Source organism: Accipiter gentilis, chromosome 17 (genome assembly GCF_929443795.1).
Source record: "Accipiter gentilis chromosome 17, bAccGen1.1, whole genome shotgun sequence".
Taxonomy (NCBI): Eukaryota; Metazoa; Chordata; class Aves; order Accipitriformes; family Accipitridae; genus Astur; species Astur gentilis.
The window spans coordinates 7,233,068-7,246,490 of record NC_064896.1 but is presented as its reverse complement, the minus strand read 5'-3'; the positions used below and the strand labels follow the sequence as shown (position 1 = coordinate 7,246,490).

Here is a 13,423-nt window from a genome sequence, read left to right as displayed (position 1 = left end):
GGTCTTCTTTCCATCTGCTCCTGCCACGTCCCACAGCCTCTCAAACCTCTCCCTGCTCCAGCAAGCCCAGCAGCGTCCCATGAGAGGGAATGATCTCACCTTCCTTCCATGGCATTGCACCTCCCTCAGTGGTGCAGATGAACGATGATATTCATAACCATCAAAGATCCACTTACATCATGGGCTATATCAGGACAAAGCACACAAGCTAAGCTGCTCTCCTTCCAGCAACAAACAGGGAAGAATTGGATAATCTTTCTCCAATGCCGAGTCTAGCTCTCACGGTCCCACTACTTAAGGATGTAACAGGCTTTACTCAGTTCTTACAAGCATTCTTACCATCAGTATGACTTGTGTGCTCACTTCCAAATTATGCAAAAAAAGTAAAACTTTTCCAAAAGTAAAATTTGGAACCCAAACTGGGAGCAGGGAGTGCTTAATTCCCAGTCTCAGGGACATGGTCTCTCTCTAGGTGAAATACCTAGTCAGCAGACTGATTTCATAGGATTCATGCTCCCAAATGCATGTCATTTTTTGAAAATATGATTTAGGCACACTTTAATCTCAGACCTCTATCATTTTCATCACACATAATGTTCCCAAGAATTTCACATCCCATCTGTCATCACTGGGATTCTCTGGTAGTCGATACTAAGGAGAATTGAAAATCAACTACTACATTTGGGAAGATTGAAAAAAAACCAAAACCAAACAAACACCAAACAGGAATCAGATTAACATCCGCCTTGAGAAGAGACCTGTCCCCTCAAAAGTAATGTTTTCATCATTAGAAAGGGACAGAAAAGGAAGTCCCCAAAAGCCCATTCAGAATTATATTCTCAGAGTCATCTTCCTGCCATTTACCTAGTGGAATATGGATTGAGTAATAAGCAGTCAGGTCTGGATCTGTCTATTTGAACATCAGGTTTCTAATTGATTGCACAGTACTTGGAATCTATTAAAGGGCTTCTATAAATTACATTTCTGTATAGGACAGGCTGCCTAGATATGCAGATGTTAAGAACTGGCTAATCCTAAGTAAACCTGGTAAAAACATTTGCCTTCTCAAATTTTCCACTGAATTAATTGTAGAGATTGTGTCACTGAATCAATAAAGCGAAAACCCTATAATCTTGATGTTTGCCACAAGCCCATAAATAGTCTGCTAACAGGGAGAGCTTATTATTCCAGACATTTGGCCCATATCAAACAGCGGCTCAGAATAAGACATTGTGTCATTCCTGTGAATCCAAGATGCAGAAGGACAGCCCAGGTGATCACAGACTTACTTCAGGACTTCACACAGATTCTTTTACATTATCATTTTCAAACCCCTGACAAAGGAAAGTGTCCAGCTTGCCTTTTATTAAACTGCAAAAAAATGCTTAGTCTTACAAAACTGAGGGCATATTCAACCTCGGAAATGTGCACAACATGAGTGTTATTAACTTGGTACCTGCATGCACCCATTCCTATGAGTATGTCATTTGCCCTATCCTGAGATCATCTCTGACCCTCATCCTCTCTTTCTCTTCATTCCTTTGCTGGCAGCAACTGGTACCATTTTTCTCTCCATCCCACACCCTCCCTCTTTGTTGTGAGAGCTCAGATCTTCCAGCCTGATCCTCTCCTGCTTGGATAATTGCAGTCTCTTACCGTCTAACCATTTTCTACCTCTCTCTATCTCTGTTCAGCTGCCAAAATTGTCTGTCAGATCAAATCACACTCTTTCTTTCCACTGGTTTTCCCTTACCTGTGTGATCAAGGCACTGTGAAATGCTTGTGCGTCCCTTCATCTGCTCTTAGATGTCACGTTTTCTCCCATCTCTCATGCACAGCTCTGCTTATCAACAGCCCTGGACCTGTAACACCCACTAACTAACACTTTTTGACCCAAATGCTGTTTGTCCATTTTGTTTTGTAACTCTCTGGTACAAAATGCATGCCAGCAGACAGGTTACATCCTCAGACTCCCCCTACCTGGGATGACAGGATCATCTTCCCCATGTTTATCTTCCCCCCTCTCAGACCCCAATACTCTTTGTGCCCGCACTATAGAGAATGACTCCAGAGTAGTGCATGCAGGGTTTCATGAGCAAACCTCAGTCCCAGAAATGAGATGAAGTTGCACATAGGTCCAGGAAAGAGGCAATGCTGCAGACTCGTGGAACAGTCTAACCATCCCCAAGGAGAGACATGAGGTCTAAAAATGAAACACTCACTACTGTCATCCTCGACTTTGCCCCCATTTTTGCAAAGGGATGACTGAGACAGGGAGAGGCAGGGTGATGTCCAGGGTCACAAGTCTCTGGCACGGCATAGAAGAGATACCCCATGCAAAGCAGTGCTCGCTTTCTGCCTCTTTGCTTGCAGTGACCTGAACTCATCTTTCTACTGAAGAAGGAAGGAAAATTGTGCTCTGTCCTACCCTAGGAACCCACTTGCTTGATGGTTCTCTTGCAGAACAGGGGCCACTTCTCTTTATATACCTGGACTGATCCTTGGATCTGCAAGGTGTTATAAGCATAGTGATTGCTAGAACAAATGCAATTATTAGTAGCTTTTTAATACATTTAGTGCTACAAAGGTAGACTGACAAGCCTGGCTGCTGGACCACTCTTCATTCCCCAAATAAGATACAGCACAATGATAGCAAGGCAGGTTTGCCCTAGCCAGGTACCCAAGCACCTGTGTAAGGCATCATAGACATTTTCTTGCTTGATACTGTTTATTAAGTCTGTATTTTTTACTATTTGAACTGAAAGCAAATGGGAATTCTTGTCTTTGTGTAACACAGAGAAGACAAAAGTCCTGGTGAGTGGAATAAGAGGCTGGGAAAACCCTACTGGGAATGCTGAACTCAGGAGGAGTACCATTCTCCACCCAAGGACCACACATAGCCTTTGTCCCACTGTAACCATGTCACACTGGGGAACCCCACAGGCGGGCTGGCTGGATGCTTACAGGGATCTTTACTTAGGAAAGAAATCCCTGCAGAAAGTTGAGCATCCCACACAAGGTCAAATGGGAAACTGGAGATAATATTTTTTAATAATTGGCTGTGGGAAATTAGCATCAAGCTGCATTATGAGCGCCTGCCAGCAGGACGTGTCAAGAAAGTGGGCTGGCTATACAGGCAAAAATAATTTAGGTAAAATAATAACAAAAACCAGACAACAACCTCAACTAAATCCTTCTGTGCTTGTCAAATTTCCTGGGAAAACAGGAATAAGCTGCAGAGTGAACCCAATTTGTCAAGTGAAGTGATGAGATATTCAGGACAGGAAACATTAACAATTCCCACTGAGCAATATTAAGACATTTTAAAGGCATAATATAATCAGGCTTAGCAGTAGGTGAGTTTGTATGTCCCTCCTCACAAACAAGGAAATTGAAGCATAGAGAGGAGAATGACTTATCCAAGAGTCACAGTGAGTCATGAGTCCACCATCCCCAAGTCACACTTTTGTGCTCTAATCACCACCATTCGCTGTCTCTGGGATGTGCTCAGGAGGCCAAGGAACAGTATGTTCAGGAACTGCTCAGCACAAACACAGCTGGTATTAAAGGAAAGCTCCAAGCTGCAGGCACATGGGGACATCCTGCATTTTGGAGCCAAGGTGGAGGTGATGCAGGCACAGCCAGTCATCACCACACCCAAAGCATGAAGAGCACAGTGGTCCATGTGTTGCAAATATTTTTTCATCCAGCTGTATCAGGCCTAGGGTGATAACTGAGAGTGGGTCCATGCTTAGTTGACTGAAATGTATGCAGGATTTAATGGGTTTTTTTGTAGCCACATCCATAAGAGAAAAAACAAAGGGAGGTAGCAAAGAGTAGACTGAATGTGATGATGCTGATTTGCATTGCACAGACCCTTGAGAAATGTTCAAGAAAGGTATCAACTCACAGGTTGCATGTACTGTCATAAAAGCAAGGAAAATATAAAGTGCTTCAAGCCTTGAGCTCTGTCCCAAAGATACAACATTTGGAATCTTGCATGAAGCATCAGTAGTGGTTATACAACCAGAAGCTGCTCCCAACAGAAATTAATAACCTGTTTTAAAGTTAATAACCCGAGGTTACTTCTATATTATACAAGGTTACTTATACAAGAGCTCTTGGCACGCAGCACCATCTGCTGAGTGGCAGGTTTGGGAACTGGCGCTGTTACAGAGCCGTCCCACTCTTTCCCTCAGAAAGGAAATCTGTCAGCTCTCCCAGACACACCGGCTCTTATCTAACACATCTCAGCAGTGGCTCAAAGCAAGCAGATAGGCTGAGGTGTCCAAAGGCAGAGTCAAGCAAGTTACACCTTTGCTTTGCTGCTCTCTGCACTGACTCTACTTGCAAACTTCTTACTTTCCTCCTCTTCCATGTACTGTTTCCTGCCGTCTACCTTGCTGCTCCCAATCCAAGAAAAGATTTCCTGAATAAACCACTGAAAAGAACTGATTTTTCAGTTTGGCTACTCCTTGAGTCACCAGGAGAAAATATTTTTTTTAATTAAACACAAAATTAAAAAGAAAAAAAAATAATCCAAATTTTCATTAAGATATATTATAGGGAGAAAAAAGCATTTGTTTCAAGTCAAATAGATCCTTTTCTTCAGATTAGCTTTGAAATATATTTTAATGTAAGAATGCAATGCTCTTCAAAGCAAAAAGCACATATTCCTTTCATTTTGAAAATATTTTTTCTCTAGCTGCTATTTTCCTCTGCTGCTATTCCAGAATGTATCTTTCAAGCAGCCTTTCTCACTGCCTGCAAACCTGTCTCTTCAAACAATTCCTCCTTTCATCTTGTCAGCATTGGTAAAATTCACAAACCTGTCCTTCCTTAAATTGCCACCCTGTGTCTTGTCTCCTTTGGATTGTTATCTTTTTAAGCAGAAAATGTGCTTTGCTTGTGCTATGAAAAAAAAAAGAGAGTGTAAACGTATGGTGCTCAAAAGAGACCTTATGTTCTTTTAACGGGCATGAGAAATGAGGCCTGTCCTTCCCCCCATATGGAGCAGGGCGCCTGGGCGCAGCCCCAGTACCCATGAAGACAGATCCTGGCAAGTGTGAGCATCGTGACCCTTCGGGCTTTACCCAAACTCCGTGGGTATGGACCACCAGAAAGCCAACCTCTTAGATGGAAATGGAGACCAGCCACTTTGGTGGGGATTCCTGGAGAGCTGCCAGCATCTAACACGACATGCCTTTTTTCATATGAGCTTTAACAAAATAAGGGTTTGCTCTTCCCTTCTCCCAGCATCCCCAACACAAGCTGGTTAATAATTTTCGGATCTGCCTAGGCAATAGGACTGTCCCTGGTAGCCTCAAAGCCAGTGGCATGAAAGCTCTCCTCTCCATTTGTTGTAAAGTCCTATCTGAAAAACAAACAAAAAATTCCACATATAAGAAATACTTTTTTTTTTTTTTTTAAAGGTCCTTTACAGAAGCAGGATAAACACCTGTGTACAAGCTAATGCTTCAGACTTTAAAATCATGTTTCAGAGAGCAGCTTGACACATGCAGGACCAGATTTTCACAAGGGCTGTGCAGCCAAAAGGCTGCCCAAATGGAGCATAGCAATGCCTGTTCAGCACTTCTCAAGACAGGAAAAATCCAGCAACCAAACCCCACAAGATGCTCAAATTAATGTCAAGTGGTCAGTGTGGCACCACTAGCCCTAACGGAAAAGTTTTAACACCAATTTCTCCCTCCTGTGCAAAGCGGACAGTCTCAGGAAAATCCCTTTCACTTAAAAATGCAAATTACAGGAATTCTTTGCTTATATCTAGGAACAGGGTACAGAGTAAAATATTACTGCTTAACACCAGCCCTGCTTTGCAGAGATGTATACCTATCTGACGCACTGCCCTGGGGCTGTGAAGTGAGTTCACCTCCAGGATTCAAGCAGTTTGCAGGTAGATGAAGGAGTATCAGCCACTAGCTCACACTGGTGCACACAGCAGCTGGATGTGCTACAGACAAGAGCTTGCTCAGATTCCTCCTTCGCTGCTAATGTGCGTGCTCAAGTTAGTGTCTTTGGGATAAATGACTCCTTTCAAAATAAACATGGTGAATTCTTAGAACTCATCTAAGCAGCAAAGGAAATCCCCTGAACGAACCAGGTCTGATGCAGGGGTTTGGAGTTACATGCTGAGAAACTTTGCTTGTTTAACAGAGAGGCTTTCTCTAGGGTAATAAAACTCTCGCATTGCTGTGCCAGGGATTTTCCATTAGGTGTGTGTCAGCGGGTGGTGGGAGCTGCAGTTTCTGTGGCCGGTCATAGAAGTGGAGTGAGATCACCCCGGAAAAGCCGACCACAGATCCCAGTGAGTCCACAACAGTAAGAACTGGGAAGAGAGCTGGGGGAAGGGAGGCTTGCATACAGCTAATGGGTCCCTCAAAAAATTTCTTTTTTCCTTATGCATCCACTAATTAGCAGTCCTCTTCAAGTCTGATAAAACAGTCCCAAGGTTTCTCCGTTTTCCTTCAACCCAGAGGAAAGTCTCTTGCTAGACAGGCTAAGTGAGGCAAACATACAGCTCCATTGTCTTCCTGCCTGCCTAAAATTCCTTAAGCAGCCCCACAGCATGGAGACAAAGAGTAGTGCAACACAGCAACCTCTACCCCACCAGCTCTGGGGCTCTCTAGGGAATGCAATTGTCAAACTTCATACAAACCCCCAGTTATTTGTACTGTACTAGGCAGAAGAGGCTTCTCCCAGGCTCAAGGGAGCAGGGATTTAAGGTGGGGGTTCAGGACCCCATTTCAGAAGATCCCATGGCTTGTGAACCTGCAACTGTGTTGCTTATTGGTGAGGGCAAAGAGTGAAGGACTTGGATTCATATCTGAGTCAGACCAAACCGATGACTAGAGTAGCCTGGGTCACAAGAGCACTATGCACATCTCTCTTAAAACATATACTACATTACATCACCATAGGTTCTTCTTGGTCATGTGTGGATTTGTACACATGGGCTGGTGTGAAGGGGAGGTATTTTTTTAAGGTGTGAATGCAAGGATCCTCATGTCTGCAACCATTAGGTTGCATCCATAAGGTTTTTTCCCTAAAAAGGGGGAAAAATGGAACAGTTTTCCAAAGAGAGCCTTCCTTTTGACATAGTTTTCATTTTACATGACACTGGTTTGGGGATGTCAGTTAAGGTTAGTGGTCTTTAACCTTCTATATCTTGATATTGCTTTCCATATTAGTTGCAATCAACTAGTGCAATAAGCTAACTGATGGGGCCCATAAAAGCACAGAGAGTTTGGCTATGAAATAGAAGAACATATATTGACTGTAACTACCCCATTACTATCAGATTTCATCATGGTAATGCTAATGCACAGTAAACAGGCAACATTTCCCTGACAAGACCACGATACCATCACAAACCTCACTCTCAAATCAGGTCGATACCAATCTACAGTTTCATGATGTAAGATTTCAAAATGGGCCCAGTGCCTCCAAAGTACCAGAGCGGATTGATGAAGGTGACACAGAGCCACCGAGGAATCACAGCACTTCTCCTGAAGCAGTGCTGGCCAGCTTGACCTTCAAAGATCAGTTTCACTGCTCAAAACCACCACAATATCCCTCAGGACAAGTCCAATGGATATTTTTATTAGCTTCTTCAGGAGTACAAACATTGACCTGGCTGCTTAATGGCATGGTTCTCCCAAACACAATCTAATAAGAATGTGCAGCGTCCAGCCTGTGCGTGGGATGTTAAATGACTCCCACCTCCTTTGCAGTCAAGTGTATGGGGTATGCTCATGGGGCAGGGGGTGAATGTTGGTTGCAATGGAGGTATATCCAGTCTTACACAATTTCAGGACTGCAGGTAGAACGCCACTGCTAAAATTACATATGAAGTGATCCTAAGACTTGTTGTCTAAGAGGAATTTGTTCTTTAAACAGGAGCTCAACAGAAAACTCTGTGTATCCCTTCTACAGTTAACTCTGGAAAAGTCAAGGCAGAACCACACACGTCCCCAAGAAACCGGAGACACAATACAAAGGGACTACAGGTCCTCTACTTCAGAGGAGGCCAGGGGAGGTAGATGCTGAAATGGCTGGGTAACTCAACAGGAGCTGAACAGCTCCACCACCCAGGTCCTCTTGACAGACCCAGTGGCCGCTACTCCACATCCTGAGATGGCACCACAGGAGCCGACTGACATCCTTTATGGAAAGAGTGATGAGGGAAGAAAGTGAGCCCGAGCACACCCCATGCATGGCATTACTGAGTCTTGATCCTAAACCCAAGTATGAATGTACCTCAAGGCTCAAGGAATCAGCAAGCTGCTGTTTCCAAAATAATTCCCAGTGGGTAAACACAGCCAAAGCAACCATCCATTTTCATAGATAAAGAGGAGACATCTTCAAGTGAGAGATACTTTGCAAGGGAAGCCAAGCTGCCCTGCATGCTCCGAGACCCTCTGGGGGGTTCATCAGTTCATTACTTAAAAATGGGCAGTGGGTATGATGAAAGTATGAAATCTGGCTTCTCTGGTGTTCTCTGAAAGCCAGGAAATATGATTCTAGGCAGCAGGCTGGACAGCAGCAGGGAAAGTAGCAGAGCTGGTCCTGGCAGTGCTGTAAGCAATGTAGCAATGTGGGAAAGGTAGATATGGGATTGGGGAAGCCAGAAGACAGTACAGAGGGAAAAGCAAGTGTTGAAAATGGCAGTGAGAAAGGCAAGAGCCCTAAAGATATAAAAACTGAGACAAAGAATGAGCTAAAAGAGCTGCAGCAAGTTCACCTTTTGTAGGAACACTTGAATTTCTTTATAATCTCCCTCCTTGGTTGAGGCAACAAAGCATGGGATGGCTCCAAAAAATTTGAAACCAACTGCATCCCACCGGAAGGATGGGTCTAGCCAGCAGCAGACCATGTGAAACCAATAAATAAGGGGAAAAATGAGACAAGGAGGAAATTTTTATGGGGAAAAAAAAAGACAGTGAAATAATGTCTTGAGAATGGATGCACTTTTTGTAAAACATTTTCAAGAGAAGGCCAGGAAAGGGGTCTGATCCATTTAGTATCTTGCACAAAGCACTAGGCACCCTGTGGATTCATCTGCAGGCTTGTTCCTTCACTGCAAGAAAATATCCTTACAGACACAAGCCTCTGAGGCTCAACGTTTGACATCAGAAACCTTGTGGGAACTAGGCACGGACTACCAGGTATGCACCTCACCTCAGGAGAACAGCCTGTCCTGCCTGACCTCTTAGCAGTGCGTATTGCCATGTAATTTAGATATAAAATTTATTTCTGTGACCTGGTGTGTTACATTAGTGCCTGTGCTTGGCATTAAACAGCTACTATATTCTGTCTCACATCCAGAAGGACGGCTGCCTTAAGTCAGTGCTACAGGAACTTTAAAATAAAACATAACATACGTTCAGGATGACTAATACGTTCCCTGATGCTGGCTTACACAGAACATGTTGGAAAAGTTGCTTTATTTTGTGTCTGTCGTTTAGAAAATGTGACTCCGCATCCGTTGTGCTGGGCTTGGGGACACAGACAGCCTCCCCGCGTGAGCGCAGGGACATGGAGACGCATCTCATCTCGGTGGGGGCAGCTGGGGAGCAGCCAGCACCAAGCACCACCGCATCTCTCCCCAAAAAACCTCTGCAGAGCTGCTCCGCAAGGGACAGGGTGATTTTCATTTACGTTAACGCTGAGCCTCTTTAATCACATCTAGGAAGGAGTCCAAGAGTCCCCCTGAAATGGCTGCAGCTCCGGGACGATGCAGTTGAGGGGAATGGAGGCTTCTCATGGGCTTTAAAGCAACAAAACCTGGAGATCAGTTAGTCCCATGGGTCCTATCTGCTACAGGAGGGTGATGGCAACATACCGAACCCATCGTATTTCTCAGTCTGTTGGTTTCTTGCCATTCCCTGGCTCCCTCACTAAATCACTTCAGGTCATAACCATTAGAGGTTGCCACTACTTTAGCTCTTTGCATTCACTGTTCACTGCCGACATCTATCTAAACGTGAGCTGGGCACATAGTGCCTATGTCTGGGTGAGAGGTGAGTTCTCCTGAACAAACAAGCAGGTTTCCTTTCCCAAAACACTATTTTACTCTTTTGGTTAGCTAGTTTGATCATCTGCTAATGAAATATTTTAAAATAAAAGCAAACTTCAACTGGTAACAGCAGAAAACCACAACCACTGACTAATTAAACCCTTTTTCTAACACACAAAAAACAAGACCACCCAATGGCAAGAGCAGGACTGATGAATCCTGCAAGGGATTTCTTACATCTCTTTGCCCCTCTCTGCAACGCAGGAAGGATGATCTTTAATTGTATCCCACAGACATGCTACTTATTAGCTGATTTTTTTTTTTTTTTTTTTTAAGATAAACAGTAGTATTAGACTGGTGCTGAATTACTGAAGAGTACTCTGAATTACCTGGACCTGAGAATTAAGATGAAATTTAGATCTTGCATCCATTCTGGTTTGAGCTACTTTGAGTGGGTGGGATTAAAATCACATAAACAATTATCCTTCTTTTCTCTCCCACCCAAAACCCAGGCATCAGAAAAGATCTCCCCAGATCCTCCTGATAATGGTAAAAACCATTAGGAACATAATTTTCAGGAGAAGGCTCTGGAAAGATTTAGAATATATGGAGTACACCTCTGTCACATCAGAAACAGCTACAAGATGTATTTGTGCTCTTCAGCCGTCTTCGCTCAACCACCCACTCAGAAAAGAGATCGAGGTGCTTGCTAACTTAAAGACAACTCAAAAAAATAAAATGCAGTCCGGAGTATCTGCTGATCTCAAGGGCCAGGTTTGTACAGTGGCTGTAGAAAGTAAGTTGAAATCCAGCTATATCTGGCCTTCTGCTCACCTCCACGTGGCACCTTCACTGACTTGCCATCATTGTTACCAGTAACTCCTATACAACTGTGACAAAAAGAGAAATAAAATGAGACACTTACCCTCCTTCAAAGATCTTGATCCTGACTGGCTCCCCTCGTTTGGTTACAAGAGCCTCTTCTTCTGATTTTCCTCTTTTATCTTCTTCTTTCTCAGCTCTAGTTATATCTTTTCGACCTTCATTAGAAAGGAGCGAAGGCAAATGAACCTATCTCCCCAAAAGAGCAAAACAATCAATGATTACATACAAAATCACTCTAAGACAGACACAGACCAAACAGCCTCAGAAAGAGCCAGCAATCTACCACACATGCTGCTCCTGACAGCTAAGTGCAGTAATTAGGACATCCTCTTATCAAACAGGGCCTCTGGATTTGAGCCCTGCTGGTTATGTTATATTTACTGTGACCACTTACAAGTTTTTATATCACCCCCTGCATATGGTGGCTCAATATTATCCAGCTCCTGCCAACTGGAAAACTGAGGCATAAAGAGAAGTGTCTTGGCCGGGGTCACTCTGAGCATGTGGTGGAGCCATGGGTCTCTCTCAAATCCACTGCTCTGTCCTTGGATAATCCTCTTTCTGACATATACATCTACAAAGGTCTAGAGTGGAGTCATCTGTAGAATTCATATATTTAACCTCAACCTTTGGGTTCCCCCAACATACACACACATTCACAGAAATTTGGACTTTAGCCATCTAAACTTGATATAAATCACTTGACAGTCAAAGCTCTCGGGTGATTTCCTTCACCGAAACCCTGTTGCCAGGGGCGCAGTACAGAGAAAGCCACAAAACCAACGGGAGAAAATAATCCTCAACCTCCCCAGATGTTCCCAGGGTAAAATTTGCTTTTTCATTGTTAAACTTGCCACCCCTTGTTTAGACCAAGGTTAAAGTCATGCACTGACATCTCATCTAGCATGTTTAAAGTTATCTGTTATAATATATGGACCTAAATATTACAGCTGCCTCTCTAGCTCTGTACGATGCAAGGGGAGCTTTCTACATCCAGAATGAATTCTTGGGATCTTGCCCTCCTACAACATAACAGTACAAATAACAGGGGTCTCCAAAGTTGTGAAAGAGTAAAGCAGATTGCCTTTCACCCAGGCTACTTTTTACACAAGTTCAAGAATATCTTTGAAGTTCAATTGCATTAACCATATCCTTGCTTTATATATAATTTATGGAAACAGACTGAAGCTGTTTGAGAGACCAGGGTTATTAGAGGGATTTTGGCCTGAACGTAGCCAACTAACTGGCAGAAGTCTAAAGCAGAGCTGGTCACCCTTGACTCTTTACAGTTGCTGGAAAGAGTGGCAGCTCTCAAGGGTGATTCATCTGCCCTACCTCAGACACTTATCTTAAGGGGGGATGAATCACCCAAGAGGTGCCTCTTTGTCTCCCATGGTTATACAGAAAGCCAAAGGGTGACTAGCTCAAACTGAGACATGCAAAATTCAGTGGGATATAACCCAGCCTCCACAGCAGCACGCTCCTGGTACTACCATCAGATGCTCAGCAGGAGGAGGGATGGACTCACTAAAAAGTAGCTTTGCAAAACTGAGGTCAAACATTTCAAACTTGTCTAGTAATTTCAGGAGCACAGCTTAGAGTATTAAATGCACTGGGACTGCTCTTTGCCCTTGGGGCTGGCTTGTGCAGATTAGCCCATGTCCACACCATCAGACCCACATACTCTTCCTAGATGCCTCTGAGAACGGTCCTTGTCCTGTGCTATTTCCCTAAATGTGCCCAGGAATTGCTTGGGAGAGGGCTATCAGCCCAGGACAGAACGGTGCCAGGAACCATTTTAACAATTTAACAACAGAAACGGTCTCGAGCTGGTGTCTCTGGACAAGGATATGTCTGTGCTCAGAGAAATCAGTGGTAGGAGACACACTGAGCACCTTCAAAAATTAAACCTTGGCTGTTAATGAGCTACACGCTCGTAACAATGCTAGTGATAACCTTCCAGTTCATTTCCTTATTTACTGAGGAATACAAAACAGTTGACTTTCTAGATGTAGCATGAGGTTTATTTATTGCAACTTTTGAAGCACAAAACATAGACAGATGAAAGGCACCAGAATGAGCCAAAATCATACAGTCACTACTATCCCCTTTTACAATCTCATTTAATTTACAAAGTGTGCAAGCCCGATACAGTGTAATTAGCCATCCCTACATGCACGGTGGAACCTACAGTCACTTCAGAATTGATCTGCCCAGTAAATCCCACTGGTAATTTAAAAACCAAGCCAAGTACGTAGACAGTATATACAGTACTACTGCTTGCTGGTAGCTTGCTGCATGCATAATTGTACAAAATATTAGAGCTGTTTTACATTTTCAGTTGTGTTGACTGACAACTTACAGTTACATAAAGAAGAAAATATTTAAGGGAAATAGCTAGAGCAGAGTTAACTGAAGGTTGAACTTTCAACCTCTGATTGATGCTACTGCTACACAGCTCCTGTTAATCGCATCTTCCTGAGTAACCAGCAACGCTACTTC

The 13,423-nt window shown here is 43.5% G+C and overlaps 1 protein-coding gene across 3 annotated transcripts in view; it reads right to left on the bottom strand.

The window, feature by feature from the left end:
* Window positions 1–13,423, bottom strand: part of HIVEP3 (HIVEP zinc finger 3) — a 117,204-nt gene that overhangs the window by 48,210 nt on the left and 55,571 nt on the right. For all 3 annotated transcript variants that reach the window (XM_049820564.1, XM_049820566.1, XM_049820565.1), the window contains one exon: window positions 10,962–11,107. In XM_049820564.1, coding sequence (XP_049676521.1) covers window positions 10,962–11,107 — 146 coding nt within the window. The remainder of the gene's footprint in view (window positions 1–10,961; window positions 11,108–13,423) is intronic.